At 37.3% G+C, this 19,028-nt stretch overlaps 1 protein-coding gene across 3 annotated transcripts in view; it reads right to left on the reverse strand.

Annotated features, from left to right (window-relative positions):
* The window catches only part of LOC124168057 (titin-like), a 269,897-nt gene that overhangs the window by 20,802 nt on the left and 230,067 nt on the right, over positions 1 to 19,028 (reverse strand). For all 3 annotated transcript variants that reach the window (XM_046546159.1, XM_046546161.1, XM_046546160.1), the window contains one exon: positions 6,691 to 7,624. In XM_046546159.1, the coding sequence (XP_046402115.1) occupies positions 6,691 to 7,624 (934 nt within the window). The remainder of the gene's footprint in view (positions 1 to 6,690; positions 7,625 to 19,028) is intronic.

A 19,028-nucleotide genomic window follows, 5' to 3' on the forward strand; every position in this document is an offset into this window, starting at 1 on the left:
CATGGGCAATGGCATCCGCGGAGAAATCAAGGGTAGAGGCCTTCGAAATGTGGTGCTACAGAAGAATGATGAGGAACAAATGGATCGACCGAGTTAGCAATGAGGAAGTCCTAAGAAGAGTTTGAGAGAAAAGTAGTCTTACGAAAAACTTGATAAAAAGTAAGACAACCTAAGAGATCATATCTTGGGACCTGATGGCCTGATAAAGACAATCGTGGAGAGGCAAGTGGATGACAAGAACGGAAAAGGAAGACCTCAAATAAAATATATGGAACAATTAAAGAAGGATGTGAAAGAGAATGAATACGTATGTGTGAAAAGATTAGCTGATAGGAGAATTGAGTGGAGAGCTGTGTCAGACCAATCTTAGTATTGTTGGTTTCCCAGTGATGATGATGTGAATGGCCACTGTTAGGAGGGAGATCCGCGTCTTCGTCGGAGGTAAAGCCAGCCTCTGACGTTCGGCAGCGCGCCGCCAACAAACACCTCGCCCTCCCTCTTGGCCGAGTCGAAAATAGCCGAGTTGGGTGGAGCAGGTGCAAGCGGGATGCCTCCGTGACGGCCGCGTCTTCCGAGTGCAGACGATCGCGATAGTACGTCCTCGTGCGTCTTAAATCATTCAGCTACCTCCTCAATGAGATGATAGGGGATGAGCATCAAATGACAAAGAACCCCTTTATTTTCATGAGTGTTTTACAGTTGGATAGCCTACATAGTTAAGCCATATATTATTCGTTAAATATTATCTATATTTAGCTAGAATTTATGAAGATAATTATTGGCTGAGATCATCATTTCATTATTTTCAGTCTGCAATCCGAAGGATGTACGAAAATTCTACACAGAAAAATATCATTCGTCTTGACCGGGATTTGAACCCGGATTCCCCCATATCCGGTCGAGTGCTCTAGCCAGTTAAGCTACCGAAAGCTTTGGGAACTTGTGAACTATACCGGGCAAGATGATGGTCTGGACTGCTGAGGATAAAATTCAGTACAAATTGCGCGAAGATTTAAAATTGTGTTCCAAGCTGGGGGAATGATGTCTGTGAAGCTTAACTGGCTACAACACTCGACGGAAAATCGAAAGATCTCGGTTCGAATCCCTGTCTAAACGAATGATTTTTCTCTCTCAGGAATTTGCGCACAATTTGAGCATCGCGGTTGACTCCGTAAAGTTATCTCCGTGGTTAGTCCCGGTACACTAAAATCCGAAGTTTGCTTTGACGCAGCTGTCAACTCAATGATTCTATATGCTTATGTTTTGACACATAATTCTTCTGTGTTACATGCTTAATCACCTGCTCCACGTAACTCATCTTAGGCCTTCCTTTATAGTTTTTCCCGTCAGCTTGTCCTTAAATTATTGTTTCCATCAGACTATCGTGCCTCACGATGAAGGCGATGAAGCCTTCTCCCATAGTTTTCAAGGGGATTCCCTCTCATATACTAAAATAACTTATCTGCTGTGGATAGCCTACTTAGTTACTTTATTTCAATTCTTTAAATATTTTGATAGAATTTATGAAAAAATTAATGATTTAGATGTTTATCTCATCATCTTTAGTCGGCAATCCGAAGGTATTTTTTAATTCAGCTGTCAACACATTCTATAGGCTAATCTTTTGACCCTTAAATTTTACATGATTCATAATCTACTCTACATAACTCATTGAAGGCTCTCCTTTACATTTCTTCCCTCCCACTTGCCCTTCAACGATTGTTTTCATCAGAACGTCGTGTTCTATTGCATGCATTTTGATGCGGTAGATGCTAGTAAGGAGTCACCACAGGTATTCTTCCTTTCAACAACGTGTTTTAAAATAAAGTACACATGGTAAATTGAAAATATTTCGGAAACTTATCTTAGGCTTAGAAATTAAAATTGCTAGCAAAGATTAGTATATAATAGTACTTTATCCAAACATGAGGCTACAACTTTTTATACGAATTGTCCCCGACCCTAAACTGGGAATCGAACCACAGATCTTTCCGGGCTACTGCGCGAATGAAAATGCAATCCATATTTCATGAACGAGGCCCAAGGTCTTCCTATTCTTAAAATAAAACCCTGGGTTGTTCGATTGCTTTATCTGCTCCTCCCAGCAACCATTATTGTATCCTACTAAAAGAACTGGACTACTTCCCAACCGAACTCTCATCCAAGGTTCATGATTGAATGCCTTTATCACAACGAGATTTCAAATAAACAAATCCTGCTTGAGGTCAGTCAAAACACCGTCTTCAAGGACATGTGTGACACACGGTATGACACACGTTGATAAGTGTTGAACGTTGATTTTCTGGCAAAGATAATAACGACCGACCGGGAATGTGTTTAATTTCAGCTATATACTTAAAATCATATCGAATTTATGGAAAAGAAACAGCTAGATTTAAGTGACGGGTCTCAATATCAATTAAATATATCCCTAGATAAAGTTACACCTTTCTCTGGCATTTCATTACTTTATTATTTAACAGTCATATTAAATGCACCGAAATTATTTGTTCCTACACGACGTAAAAGACTCATTCACCGTCCAGTAAAAATTTTACTTTATACCTTGTATCAAAATTGCCGTTTTCAAAATTGTACTCGTGAGAATTGACGATAAACGAAAGATTGACGGAGATGACAAAGGATGGGGCTTATCATCAAAATATAATGATAACCAAAATTAAATGAAAACAATAAAGTTAGACTCTAGGCTAGAGGAAACTTTCATAAAAAAATGCCTGTGATATCGAATATAAAAATATGTTCCGCTTTTCCTCTTCAATGCTCAACTCAATTGTCTCCGATGAAATAAAAAGTGCTTTCCATTTCATGAAACTATGCAGTTTTAATTATAAAATTTTATCAAATAAAACCATTTTACAAAAGCCTAGGATCTAAAATAATAGCTGATCCAGCTAAGCATTTTCCTGAACCAGCAAGCACTAAGCACCAGCGCAACCATTTTCCTCGCCCACTGATAGGTGAAATAATGCACCATAAAAGCAACAAGTGCCGTTCTATGCCCTAAGCTAAGACGAAATTCAAGGAAAAACATCGCTATTAACAAAAAGAACATAAAATTGGAGATACGAAGATACTACGTGAAAATCATGCAATTAATTCAGCGATTCAGGGATTATGTATCTCTAAAAAATAATCAAGATTACTCACAGTACATATCTTCTTTGACATTATTTCAAATAAGCACAGAGAACGCTATGCTTTCTATACAGGTTTTTCTGTGCAATCTCTAATTTTACATAGAATACTATCCCAGAGGAGAAACATACGTTACCCTTAAAATGTAAGTTGTCGAAATGTAGTTCGGCACAAAATCAAAGAGGGAGACAAAAAAGGTGACAGAAAAAAGGTACGGTGTACAACTCCTATTCAAGTTATATATTTAAGAGAGTATCTATATGAATGAATAAACACGAAGACAATATAGAGACGGAGACAAATAAGATATATTGGAGATAATTCACCGACTTTGTGAGGGTAATTGAGATTGGGAAGCAACAAGTATCGTTCAATTCCCCAAGCTAAGACGGCGTTTATAGTAAAAACATCGCTACATGACACAAAGAACACAATATTGGAAGTACGAAGACAATTAGTGGAAAAAAATATTAGTAAACTATAAAATAAATAAATACATTAATTATTAAGTAAACTGTAGCTTTTCCTCGCATCAGGAGTGTCCCTATCGCATAAAATCATGAAAGAAGAATAGAAATCTTCAAGACCTCGAGCTGATGAAGGACACTGATCATCAAAACCGATGGATAAACGAGGATTTATACGAAAAGATGCGGAAGAAATGTCACTGACGATCATAAGTCTCTAAACAAAGAGAAATACTATGAAAAAAGACTACCATATGCGTCCACGAAAATTGGTTTAAAGGTAAAATTAATTTAGTCGCTTCTTATGTCACCGATCCGAGCTGATAAAAGTACCAGTATTAGCACTTGCCCTTGCTAATGGTGTCAGTACCTTAGGATGACATAATAAGCATAGCCACTAGTTTTACATTTAAGGTTGACAGAAAAGTTGAACAAATCTAAAAGGAACAGTGAAATAAAAGTATTTAGAAAATATGATGCACTTCTTCCCCGGTGAATTATTTGCGTGGAGATGTCTCAGGATTTCTACCCTTTAAAATGGTTGTGTCTCACCAACGCTTCCACACCTCAACGGTGTTTTGTTCAGTCAAACTTATTAATTCACCCTGATGATAATGGAGAAGTCATCCATTGAAACCATTTCAAAAATTTGAAATGGTTGAAATATTTAGAAAAAGGTTTATGCACCAGGGATGAAAATTTAGTTTAAATAAAAATACACAGAGGTAGCGAGACCAAAATCAATAAAACTCGGATCTATTAGGGAATGTCACGACGGATAATGAGAAAAAATACTGAAGCGCAGTAGAAATGTAATACCTAAGAGCCAATGGTAAATCCGTTTCTGTGGCAAAACAAATCATAACTTAAAAGGACATAACGTTGGAGACAAATAAACACTATAATATGAAAACTATCGTTTGAAGAGTGGCAATCATCAGTTAACAAGCATAAGCGCGATAAAACTGACCACGAATTAATAGATTCTCTTCGATTCCTCGATATAGAAATATATATAATTCAGGTAAAATTGATAGACAAAGCATAGAATTATGTGTGAAGGAAATTGAAATAGATAGGACGGATAAGAGAAATGAAGAGTAAAATATCTGTCGCAAATACAGAAACAAAAAAGAATAAGGTAAACCCCATGGGCAGAAAAGGGAGGATGATTGGAGTGGTAGAGATTTTAGTAAGTACCTCAGACAACAGCAACTACAATGCAAGGCGCCAATCAGCGTCCTCTGGCCTTCTAATGATGTGCCGCGCACAACAACAAAATCTACTCTCCGCCAGTTCTGGCCCATGGCTCCCCTTATATACCTTCTCCCGCTTGACAAAGTTCCAAGTGGAAATTTCGTTGAAATGGCTTTTAAAACAAATCAAATAATTATTCATTATGGTCGATATTTCAACATTTTTCATGCATAGGAATTTTATGTTTTGTGAAAATGTGTCGAAATGAAAAAAAAACTTGCCTGGGGGGTACGATTCCTTATCCTTAGGTACGATTAAGCACTATCTCCTTACATTGAGTTGGAATTCATAAATTGTACATTTTTTATTCAAATTACGGAGTTTATCGAATTAGTATGCTTCGAGAAAATTTCACTCATCAGGAAAGGTATCTGCCCAAGACGTGACACATCTTACTTATCTTATGAATTATGTGACAAATCAACGTGAGATATGTGTCTGAATAATTCACTTCGTAAATGATTAATATGGCAATGTTTAGGCTTGAAACATAAACTTTCTGTGTTTTTGCCTCAATGCTTTGTGTCATCCTAGGCCAAGACTGCATGTAAATGGAATTTATTCTACGAAATTACATCCTTTCATTTCCCGTCATTGTGAAATATATATTGTTCTATATAAATAACACGATGATTCAGTGATTCAACCCCAAGGTTGGTTTAGATAGGTGAGGGTACAACTCGCACTAAGCCACAGGTCAATAAGTATTTCGCACATTAAAGGAAGAGAACCACTTCCTTCCCTGGGTCACCGCACCTTTTGAAGATTTTGTTGGGGCGTTCCAAAAACTCCAACCAATATTTAAGGATCCGGGAATAGTTTCGGATGAAAATATTGACCACCAAAACGGAGACGAGTGATTTTCACTCGAAAAATCCATAACAAAATAAGTGTTTAATTGATAAAATGAAACTAAAACGGTTATAGTGAAGGAATACTATTACCTCTCACTCGTGAAATGCGCACGCTGTTTCGCTTTAATTCAGAATGTTTAAGTGCAAAAGTTATTATTGCATTATTTGTGAAAATATTTCCATTTGCTTAGTTCTACAAAAGACCAAATGAGTCAAGTGTTCCCATACCAATGGATGATTTGTGCCATCCGAAAAATAAAAATTTTTACGAAATAACCAGAACTAGAATGGTATCATTAAATCACGAGTATCTTGGTTTCAGTTCTTGCACGTCGCAAACAGTGTCCGGCCAAGAGGGAGTGATACATCCTACAAACTACATGCGTCTGATCCTATAACCATTACACAAAGAATAACAAACTCTCTCAAGCGTCATCACGCTTAAGGTATATAGATAAATTATAGACTAGTAGTGCCCACATTGACCTTGCTGGGCTACCGGTTGTTACCTTATTGCTTATCATGGCTCAATCATGATAATCATTACCCAATCTGGAGAATCATGGGTCAATTACAAGAAATGGTCACAGGGGATTTGGGGAACATGGAATTAATTGTAGCTCGCCAGTTCCTGGTTCTCCTTTGCTAGAGTATTGCGAAGGAGAACCATTGCATTGTGGAAACAGGAAGTAATTGTGGATTGCCACTGTTTGTATCCCTTTTTGTGGGCAAGCTTTATTCGGTCAGTCACGTTTTTTTGACCGCAACTTTACGCAATGGCGAGCTACGGCGCTGGGACCAAGTCTGAAATGTGTGTGCAGAGATTCTGCGTCAAATGCACTAAACCCGGTCCCTTTAGCACTTCGTACGACTGAGATATTTGCTAAAGTGTTACTGCACGAAATGCAGAAATATTAACACACTACAAACTTGAATATATATACATAACTCACCCCTGTGGTTATTCGTCCCGTTGTTCTGCACCTCCCTCAGCCTCTTGCGTACCCTGTAGCCCCTGTACCCGGCCTGTATCCTGGCGGCGGCCGAGTCCATCAGCCCACGGGCACCCACGTCTCCCTGGGGGCTTTCCGAACCTTCAGCCGGCACCCCGCACCCTTGCCTCATGCCTCCCGTCTCTCCGTCCGCAGCGACCAACGCTGCTTCGGACTGCTCCTGGAACTCGGCAGAGGCCCTCTGGAACGAGTTGGACGACCCAGAAGCCTCGCAAGAGGAGGAATTGGTGCGTTCCTGCAGCGCGTCCTCCCTCCGCAGCCTCTTCCCCGAATCTTTGAACTCCCGGAAGTTTCTCTGGATGCAGGAGGCGGCCAGTTCTCGTCTCTCTCCTTCCAGACGCTCCCAGACCTTCCTGTCTTCCTCCGCCTCCCCTTCCGGTAACTCTGGTCGGGTAGTGCTCGACTCCTTATCGGCGTGTGGGACGTCTATCGTGCTTTGTACCTGCCTCTTCTCCTCTTCTAGTCCCTCTGGTTGGACTGTTTTCGCCTCTTCCTCGGCTTGTAGAGCGTCTGGCTGGGACGGCGTGCTATGGACCTTCGTATCCTCTTCTACAACTTCTTGCGTCTCCTCCGGTTGGGGCGTGCTGGCCTGCTCCCCGGCGTGCTGAGCGTCTGACTGAAACGGCGTGCTTCGGTCGACTATCGCAGCTGGAGGCCGCTCATCTACTCCACCGCCTCCCGCCCCCTCGACGCTTTTTCCCCCGCCTCCGTCCGCCTCCTCCCCCGCCCCCTTCCCAGCGTCCCTTCGGGCTGCGTAGCCGCGGAAGGTGGACTGTATCTTGATGGCGGCCGCCTCTTCCTCCGCGCTCCCGCATTCAATTGTTGCCCCGTCCTCCGCCGTCGCTCCTGATTGAGGCGCTGACCGCCTCCCCTCCTGCCGTCGAGACAAAAGAAGAGCAAAACAATAGGGGGGGGGCGGCAGGTTGGGTGGGAGGGGTTGGGAATTGGAATGAGGTGTTTGAGAGTGGTTTTGAAGCGTGACATTTTGCGCGTGATTGGAAGTGAGGCTCTTTTTATGCGTGCCTACGCGTGTTGGTGTGTTATTTTCAATTTGGTTATATTACATGAAGGTCATAGCGGCCTCGAAAGTTTGAGAAGTGTCGCATATTTAGGCTTGACACAGTGGGGGTCTGTGTATCGAGTCAAAGATTAGAGTGTTCTGCAGGATATTAAATACATAAGTAATTCCAATTGACTTGGGAACGTCTCTGCTTAAAAATGTTTCAATTTGGCTCAAACTTAATTCATGTAAAGTGCATCGACCAATTAAAAAAAAACTTCTTTATTAAAATTCTAAATTATTTTTTTATTGTTTACCTCACAAAAAATCATATTTTTCCGTTTATATGCAAGAACTTCAAATTTACATTACCTACATTTTAACGTAAAATATACACTTTATTTTTACTTTTGCAATCATCATCTAGAGGCTCTGTCAGCAGAATGAAAATAGATTTTTTCAAGGTTTTTTTCATATTTGGAGCAAAGGTATGTTTTAATGAAGTTTATCAAAACACGTGGTGAGGCTTTGGGTGAAGCAGACAATTTGAATATTTTTTACTCGTGTAGGAATATTTTTAAATGTGATTTATAATTGTAAGCACCAAAACTGAGCAAAAATATAAGTGCCCATTATTTGAATTCATCTAAAAAATACACTCTCATTTACAAACGGATAATTGGTATTATATTTTTTTAAATTGAAAACTGGTTAAAAAAGGAAAAATACCGTTTTAACTAAAATATCAGTGTAACTTAACATTCAGAGCTATGATAAATTGTTAGGTTCCATTAAATCACAACCATTGTTAACTTATTTACGAGCTGGGAAAGGAAAATCCTAGGAAATCCCATTTGTTCTTTCATTATTTCTAAAAAAAAAACTGTTAATTTCATATTCCAGGAAGCATTTTCCTAGTGAATAAGCCAAAACCAGTTCCTGACGAGGCCTGACGAGGATTTTTATGTTCTTAAACCCTCGATCTGGCGAGCAATGACAGATATTATGCTGCATGCAGTTCTTCAGAATATGCAAAAACGTGTTTAAACATATACACAGAGAGTGCGTGCAATTAGAATAAGTATTAGTGAAGTGGATAGAGTGAACGGGATAGTAAGATGGAAGGCAGAAAAATAAAGCAGTTATAAGTGATATTATCGAAAATACAATTGTTATTGCAGACTAAATGAGTGTATAATGATGTTTGCAACTCTGAGTTTTAGAATGATTATAATGGAGCGTTTAAAAAATGTAAGTAATTTACTTCAGTATGAGTTTCTGTATTAAATGAAAAAATTAAATAAAATCCTCAAATTCTGTTTTAATTTTCTTCCAAAAGAAACCTGAAAATATGTTCTTATCTCAAGATGCAGCGTTAAAATATCACTCAAAGATATTATAAACAAAGTTTAGAGCAAAAACATACTGGAGGATTCTTAATACTAGAGCGCTTCTTAAAGCGTAACTCTCGATTTGCTATACTTCCTTTTAGATTAATTCCCAGCCATAATCTTCAATGATAAGGCTGTATTACCTCGTTGAAACCGGTAGAATGAGGTCCTCAGTTGATGCCTCAGTCTTCTCTGATGATTGTAATCTTCCATACCATCCACATGTAATTTCTCCAGTAAATTGAAGAAGGAATAATAAAAAAATTGACTTTACATAAAATATCGCGGAATTTACACCGCAATAGAGCTACCTTTGGTGGACGTAGAACTTTTAGAGGAGGAGCACAGAGCGAATTGTATTTTATGATAACGTTTCGCCTGAAAGGGCGCAGAAAAACTGCTGCCTAATCTAACTCATCAGTCTCAACCCTTTCACCCTAATTATAGATAATTTGGAAATCACTAAGCCAAAACGACATAATTGTTCACAGACAAGGTAGTGGCCCAAACATTATTTAACGATAATTATATTTTACAATAAAATTAAGAACTTTTAAGTAGCGAAATTAAGTTACGTGTAATATGCACAAATTGGAAGTACGTTCTACATTCATACAAGTAATAGTTGACTAGTGCCTATGGTCATTTAGTATCTTCCACCTATGTACTGTTGCTTTATTACACAAGGTCGATAGACAGGACGAGAACATTAAGATTACCGCCAGAGAATGGGGAGAATAACCTCACTTCGGCGATGACTCAAGAAGAACAAAGGCGATGTAATCAGTGACATTTTCACGAAAAATACAGAAGCTCGAAACAGAGGTGGACTCATAGGCGGATCTAGGGGAGGGGGCACATGCCCTCCCCCCCCAGACCTGTTATCATTGCGTTCGTTTTTTATTACGGGGTATCCTTGTGCCCCCCCAGAACAAAATCCTGGATACAGCCTTGCTTGTGCCCCCCCAGAAAGAAATCCTGGATCCGCCCCTTTGGGTGGACTAAATACGTCCGTTGGAGAATGGAGTACAGAATTGATGGCCTAGGAAAGCGATAGGTAAACGCATTTTCATAGAATATTCTAACGTGGAGTGTTCCCGTTTACCGAAGGTATTAAAGCATTGAAAATGAATGCATCCTATTGGCCGGAAATCATTTTCTGAAATGCCACAAATCGCTTTCAATTTGAATCGGGAGGCTGTCCCTATTCGCACCCCCTTTTTTTAAAGAAAAATTTACAACTCGGTTTTCTTTTAGAACTCCACTCCAGGCCAAAGAGAATGCGACAAAAGACATAGGGAAATAGGGAAGCTAGGGAATCTACATAATGAACTCTTATTAACTACATTAAAAATAGAACGAGGGAGTAAAATGTCACATAAAGATGTGTATCATCAAAAACATTTTATAACACCCGAATTTGGTAAAATTTAATGGGATATGAACCAATCTACATAAATTGGTTTTATGAGTCGCCATCATTATAAAGTTTAAGTTCCATAATGAATTAATTAAACCCAGAGCTCATATTTAAGTCTAGTAAATTTATGAGCAGCTATAAACTTCCAATGGTAGACAGTTAATACCACTCAAGTAAGGAATTCTCGGATCTCTAGCATAAATGGCGTCACTAACATTTTGGTTTTATGAAGATTTATAAGTTTTACCCTCACCGACTTGAAATATATTTCCAATCCATCATAGGGAAATCATCATTTTTTTGCGGTAAAATCATAATTGGTAAACACGTTATATAAGATGCATAGCAAGGTGTTTAACTTGCAATGTTTAATTACTTTCATAGAGGAAATGAAATACTTCATTAATGCTTTTTTATTAGCGACAGCCATTTTTTTCTCCATTTACGCCGATTCTTGCTAATGGTGACTGTGATTCTTGACTTTTAGATTTTGTCCTTTCGCTCTACCGAAGTCACTAACAGTTTTAATAATCGTTTTATTCATGATGACAGAGGAACTTTGAAGTTGGCGGTAAATATTGAAAGCAATGAGGCAGATACTTCTCGCGAAAATGATATTACGGGGCAAAAACTGTGATTAAATATATAAATTTCAATTTCAAATATATATTTAAATTTTAATACAAGTAGGTATTTAACTAAATTCAACCAATTTTCATGCTTCATTGATATACTTATTTCATTTTATAAATTTGGGAGGGTGAAAAATTAAAATTATTCGATAAAATATTAAGGAAAATCCAGCGTCGTACCTTTACGGAATCACTTGCAAGAGCGCGGGCGACATTTCCGGAGGGAAAAAATCATTTACTGGGATTATAACTCAGATATCCTAAATTTCCTCGAGGTACTCAACCACTTTGAACAACGACTTCAGGAGATCCGGGTTAAAATCCCGCTCAAGGAAATGATGTTTCCCCGGTAGAATTTTCATACAAATAAAGATACGTAAGAGACTCAATATCTGAGTATTTTTCCTACAAATTAGAATTGACACCTCGGTAGCTTAGCTGGCCCTGAAAGGACTAGTGCTTAGACACAGGCGGAAATAGAGGAAACCGTGTTCGAATCCCGGTCAAGGCGAATGAATTTTTTTCTTAGGAATTGCGCATATTTGTACATTGCGGGTGAGTAGGTAAGGTTATCACCGTTGCTAGTCCCGGTGTACCAGAATCAAATAGGATATTCCTTATCTTAACCGAAGTCAACCGTAAAGCAAGAATGACTGCGGTTTGATGATTTATAGGAGAGGAATTCGGGGTATACATGAAACAGAGTGTGCTTGCTCGCCTTAAAGGGAGGATTTGGAGCGAACCTCCTGACGCGGGCTTGGAATAGATCCTTGTTTACAGTTTTAAGTCCAGGGGCCCTCGACGCACATGTGCCCGTGTGTTTATTTAGAGCGCCCGAGATCAGGAATGCTTTGGAATCCATAAATTCCATCTTGAAAAATCTTCAAAATAAAAACACACGGAAGGATTCTCCTCGAGGCTGAGTTAGTTCACCATATATTTCAGAAATTCAAATTAGGAATCGATTCAAATATTTTAACTGTCATATACGCTTTTTTTGATAAATAATCTCCGCATAGAAAAAAAACTATTTCCATTACTCAAACCAGATCCTAATTTTTTGCTTCAGATATGTAAAATAAACCGTGAGTATATTCTAAAACACGAATGAAACGTTGAAACTGTCACGATCTAAACAGAAAAAAATAGGTGGTAATAAAATAATCTGGACTGAACACTGAGTATGAACACTCTCTCATCCCTTTATAACCGAGAAAGAACCACCCTTATGCCCAAGGTGTAATTGTCTCCTGACAATTAGACATGTACAAACTGATTATTCGGAATTCTGCATGCTTTACAAATCTACGACTTAATTAATGACCAATGAACTGAAACAAAACCTGGTTGAGATCCTATAATTATACACAAAATAACTGTGAGTCCTTCACGAGTCAAAAACTTCTATATTAGATTCTATAATTGATTACCATATTTTTCTAACCCAACGGAAATGCTTTATTGCTCTTTCCAATCATTAATGTAGCAACAAGCAAACAAACGCTACTCTAGATCATACTAGTGTCAGGTTAAAATAATATGAATGCTATTTTTTTCAATGCGGGAATTATTTAAGAAAACAAAGTTAAATGCGACATTTAAGCTTGTGGAATTGATTCAGAATCTCAATTTTTTTAAATAGAGGTAAGTTAACAAATAAGAGCGCACTAAACTGGGGTTACACTACACATTTAGTCCACGGCTCACAATCAGGCTTTGATAAATAACCTCGCTGGGCACGACATCGCTGACGTACAGCTTCCAAGGAGCGAACATTCCATTCATCCACCTCCCTATCTTCCCCCCCCCCCCCCCGCCTCTTACACTCCAAAATAAGAGTAACATCCAAATTGGTCCGATTCCAAGGGGCGTGTCCGCCCGCCGGCCGACACCGCGTGACGTCACCATTCCCTCTTTTGAAAGCGGGGCAGTCGCGAGTAAGCAACCAGCGGTACATACTGTGTTGCGTGGGTTGCATATTATTTCGGGCGTAGTTTTTCTAATTACATCCTGATTGCATGAGGAAATAAACCTGAGCATATTAATCCTGCCGTAAAGAATTTAGCGGTATCCATTATATTTGGATCTAGAAACCTTTTCTGAAGAGATACTTCGGCTGGGGAGAGGATCATTAAGCCGACTTCATTCTTGACCGGGATTCGAACCCGGATCTTTCGAATTCAGATTCGTGCCAAGTGCTCTACCATTTTAACTACCAAGCCATTTTTTTCCGCGGTGGAATTTGAGGCAATCGAAACATCGATTTCGGAGATACTATTCCTTGTATCTTAAATTGGCTTCAGTATTTCCAATCTTCGGGCACATTAGCCAAATTACATATCGAGGTAGTTACTCACAGCTCTTCGACGGACTACGGTCCGAGTTCGCTAGGAATGATCCACCAAGTTGGTAAAAATCTGTGGAGTACACCTTATGAGTATCTTTTGTGGGCGTTGCACCAATTGTAGCCTCTCGCAGTAGACATTTTAGTTTAAAAAAAGTTTTTTTTTCATCAATTCTCAATTAATTTCACCATAAACGTGGTTAATTATTCAATATTAAAATATTTAAAAAATCCAGTTTACAACTCCTACAGTTAAACTAAAAAGATCTTCTCCGTTTACGATTTCATCTCGTTTAGTTAAGTATTATTGTACTGCTACAGGACACAGTTTTTAAGTTATTCACGAAAAACGTAAAAAAAAGTCACATTTAGATGAATCCTGACCTCTACTCAATCCCTTGGATTCAGAGATTTTAGTGGGATGATCATGAAGTTCATTTTTTTCTGTATAGGACTAGTTACACAAAACGATTTTCCCCGCTAAAAAACTTTCGTCGACTGAACTTCTTGTAAAAGATGTAAAAATGACCGCCGTGCTTTGTACGGACATCCGACAGTTTCACGCCGGCCATATCCCGTGCCAAATCCACGAGGAAGAATTGCAGATTGGGGGCAAAGGAATTCCACTTCCTCTGGGTGCACACTGCATACCATAAACTGTTTAGGACCAAGCACTGTTGCGACCTTCATCTCTTCCGCCGCTACTTCTATAAATAAGAGCCGTCAATGAAACGCCTGCAGGCCTTCGAAATTACAGAATATGGCCAATCGAGAATCAGGGTATCAAGGATTTTCACATTTCTAATTGAGAATCATCAAATAACATGAAAGTTATATCAACTGTTAAATTAAAAGGTAGGAATTGTAAAATTTTTAATCCCTAAGCCTAATCTTTCCTAATTTAAAAGATCATATCTTCATTTAGGGTCTAAAATATTTAATTATTTACCTTGTTCATTAAACAGGTAAAGAGTAAAAATACTTCTAGTAAAAAGTCATAACATTGGTTGTTCCTTCATTCCATTCACGTCCCATTATGATATTTATGTTATTTTTGATGCGTGTGTGAATATGAATAATTATATTGCTTTTACATTTTTGCATTGAAAACGTTATATTTTGTGGCCTAAAAGTTCTAACACTCGTTTTTAATGTGTGCTCTTATTATTTTCTCTTTTGCACTTCCATTTACTTCACACGATATTTTATTTTACCACGTGTCATATTTAATGAGATATTTTATAATGCATTAATTATTAATAATTACTTTTTGTAACTAGCATTTTATTTAAATTTAAGGATAGTAGCTTCCACACTAGTGCTAACCACTAAAGCTCCTTTTTTTCAAAGCTGTGAACTTTGGAGTAATAATTTTTAAACAGGAATTTTTTACATACATCATTGATACTAATAACTAGGGAATCTGACGCAGTAAGCGTTCAAATGAGACCGAAGAATACTTGATTAAAATGGTCCAAAACATGAGCAGGTACCACGCTTAACTTTTCTCATCCTCTGTAGTAGTATAATCAATTACGTCATGCTGACGCAAAATTGAGTAATCGTCAAAAACAAAATTCAATCCCGCGATATATCCTGACAAACCAAATGAAACACAAGCCTAGCTTTCGATTCGAATTCGAATGCGATACTAAAATATATCAATGCAGACTAGAACTCCCAAATAATTGATCTATTTTAAACAGCCCGCTTTTAAGTTCAAAAGTTTTTTATTTAAGTCAACCTTAAATGAAAACTTTTGAACCAGGAATGTATGCTACCACTGCTAAAAGTTCTAATGAATCTGATGCAGTAAACTTTGAAATGAAAAAAATAAATATTAATGGCAAAAGTTTCTAATCACTTACAATATAAGCATTATGAGATAGAAAATATTCTTGATTGACACATGAACAAGTACCACACATAACTTTTCCTCATCTTTTGTACATATATCGAATACCAAAAAAATATCCCAGGTTGGGCACACACAAAGATACAATAAAAATAAAACATTCACGCAGAAAATTTAGTTTCGTGAGTGTTTTATCTTAATTGTGTCTTTTGTGTGTGCCCAACCAGGGATATTTTTTCTACTATTCACCTCATTGAGGATCATGCTAAAGTATTTATTATGGAATACATCATTCTGGCGTAGAAATATAATAATTTCCACATTCTTTATTCTTGATAATTAAATTATAACCTGGCAGAGATACAGCAATGGAACGAAATTTCTAAATATTCCCACTATCAAACATAATTTCCTTCAAATATATTTCTCTATAAAAAAAACCCTTTGGTATTGGGGTTTAAAAGGCAACGAACAATGCCTACGTGTTTCAAAATTTCCCATAAAAATGATAAATTTTATAGGATTATGGGTTTTTCAAGAAATAACATAAGAAAGCAATATGAATTTCTTTATTATTCATATTTAAAATACGTTTCCCTAATTACCATTAGATTTTCTTTACAATTATTGGCAGTCGGAGCACCAGAGATAAAATGAAACTACCTATCAATTCAATTTCTTACTTCTTTTTTAAAAACTTGAAGCAAATAGTTTTACAAATTTTAGAACAATTTTCACAAATTTGATTTTCAAGTCCACATTTCATTTTCACAACAGGTAAAGCTGAGTGAATAAATTGACTCCATGTCTGTGGTATTAGTTAAAATCTACCACGGGGAAGGATTAGAAATTACGCCGTTGGTTTGTTGAATCAATCGATGAGGTAGGTATGCGTTTCTCACATAAAAATCTTTTTCCTTCGATTTAAATGTAACACGCTCATCATTTCGTGCGTAGTTAAAATTACAAGTGGTAAATTTTTAACAAATGGACTATTTTCTTTGTCTCTGGAACAATTATCCTTCTAACTTGGGCAAGGACACTTCAGCCAGCCAATAATTCCAACAAAACTTAGTAGGATTTCCATTGAATGGTAATTACTGACGCAGGGATCTGAACATATATTGATATGTAAATTATTTACACGTTAAGATTTGCCGTGGTAATTTTCGGTAATTGATGGAATAAGAGGCAGTTACTCGAGGCGATTTATGAGCAACATTAAAAAGTGATAAGAAAACAAGCATTTATATCCAACATTGTGTCAAAGCATCAACTCCAATGTACAAATGAGTAAATTGATGGTTTTATAAAAATGCGATACGTCAAAGAAACCTACGTCCATCAGTAAGCTTTATTATTAACATGTACTTCCTTTTATACATGCATACCACCTCAGAAACTTACGAAAGCTAGTGACTCCTTTTTTATATATACGTAAACTTTTTTATAGAATAAAATAATTTCTTACGTTAGATGTCCATCAGTAAGTGGACATGGACTTCATAGAACATTAATTTTGGCTGAGAAGAAGTATCCCTTTTTCTTTAAAATTCTAATTCAATCCGTTTGTAAATATTTAAAATCCACAATTTGAAACTAAGTCTCCAAGACTGCTCCGCGTCCATGCCCTTCAATCAATTAGCCTTGACAGAAGTTTGTCTACACTTAAATAAGAAGGTATATACATGAAAAATTTACTTGTATAGAAGGCCAAATACACCCTCATTTCAATGCAATAAAGTATGTATCATTCATCCCTCATCCTGCAGCCTATTTTAATTGTAATGGTGATTGCATCATATCATTTGAGGTTTCCCGGATTCATCTTTACTTCTATCTGTACAACAGCCGCGGAAATGTGTGACTGATATCTGTCAAAATTCATTCAAAAGTTGAGCATAATGTTTTTCATCTTGAGCTGCACTCCACTATCGAAATTTTAACTTTCACACCTTAACAACATTTAAAAACTTTCCACCGGTACGCCACCCATCACAGTGGATAAAATTATTTTAAAATTGTCCAAAATGCTTGTCTTCGTCCGCTATCTCCTTCACAAAGCTGCATCTTCACGCTCACTGCACTTGTTACGGCCCATGTTCCAGTGTGACCACCTTCTGCAAAACCATCGGGAATTGGGAGTCGGATTGGTTAGGATTGAGGTTTAGGATGTATATCTCAAACACTTACACAGAGTATCTTTACTTTATAAATGGAAAACGAATGAAAGTCTTCCTTCAGGGCTCATGATAAGAGCAAAAATAACCTAATACTAAATTAATAATAAAACGTTATTGTACTTTTCCACACGATTTAATTAATACGACCGGTTTCGTCGCAGAGGCGACATCATCAGGTACAGAAACCGTTATAATAACCGTTCTGTACCCGATGATGTCGCCTCTGCGACGAAACCGGTCGTATTAATTAAATCGTGGGGAAAAGTACAATAACGTTTTATTATTAAGAATGGATTTTCACAAAGTAAAGCCAGAAACAATCGAACCTAATACTAGCTAAACCATTGAAAACCTTAAATTAAAGAGCCTATGTATCCAAAAATATGCTTATATCCCAAAGTATAAGAGATTTGAATAGAATTGGCATTTCTGATTCAGTTCAAGGTACAATTTTTTTTACTTAAATTTCACTATTTTTATCAGTAAGTTTTACATCTAAGTATATTTATTTTACGTTTTCTACCAGTTGAATTAACTACCGAAAAATATTTTCTCAACCAGATGAAATCAAAAATGTCAATTTTTACTTAATTCTTTCAGCTACTAACCCATGTTTCCTAGTAAAATAAGAACTCTACAAAATCAGCAGCTTTTAATTACAAAATTCATCGAGCGATACCAAATACTTGAGTCAACTTATAAATGAGCGGCCATAAAAAAGCATCAGCCAACGTAATCAGCGAATTAAAATGTTACGAACCATCCTTTAGCATACTCACTGGCGGAAGTAGTTAAATTTCATTGATCCCCTGCAGTTCATTGAGAAAAGTTTAAATAAAAATAGCTTCTGAGCTTGAATATTATTTTTACAGGGATTAGATTTAGATAATGGTTTATATGGATGAAGATAAAGTAGCAAATGAAACGAAAAATAAATTGTACAAAGAAAATTGAAAAGAAAGTTGTGCAGTGAAATATGCTGCGAGTGTGGCAAGCATGCGCATTTAGGTGAGAACACGAAGAAGCGAAGCAAGGAAGCCAAATCAACAGACAGATATTGTCTAGCACGAATTGCGTGAGATGATAAACGAACTAGAGCCCATACATGGAGTCACACTAATAAGAGAGTCATAAGTTTTTAGGTGAATTGCTCAGAGTAAATGTATACCAGAGATAGAAGCCAGTGTAGAATATGCATTGAATAAACTTACGCTTCTTAAGGCACAGCGCAGCGTATCGATAAAGTCGATAATATTGGGAATAGTTTTTTCACCATCCCATTGTAGGGCTACCATTAAAAAGGCTATAACACCAGATAGGTGCCATATTTCACTGAATGATACGATACTTAGTTACTTACAATTAGATTTATAGTGAAGTAAAAGCCTTTGTGAAGGAGCAATTTCCTGATTTTGCACGAACCAATCCGCAATTGATTTCATTTTCAGAAGAA

Source organism: Ischnura elegans, chromosome 11 (genome assembly GCF_921293095.1).
Source record: "Ischnura elegans chromosome 11, ioIscEleg1.1, whole genome shotgun sequence".
In the NCBI taxonomy this organism is placed as follows: domain Eukaryota; kingdom Metazoa; phylum Arthropoda; class Insecta; order Odonata; family Coenagrionidae; genus Ischnura; species Ischnura elegans.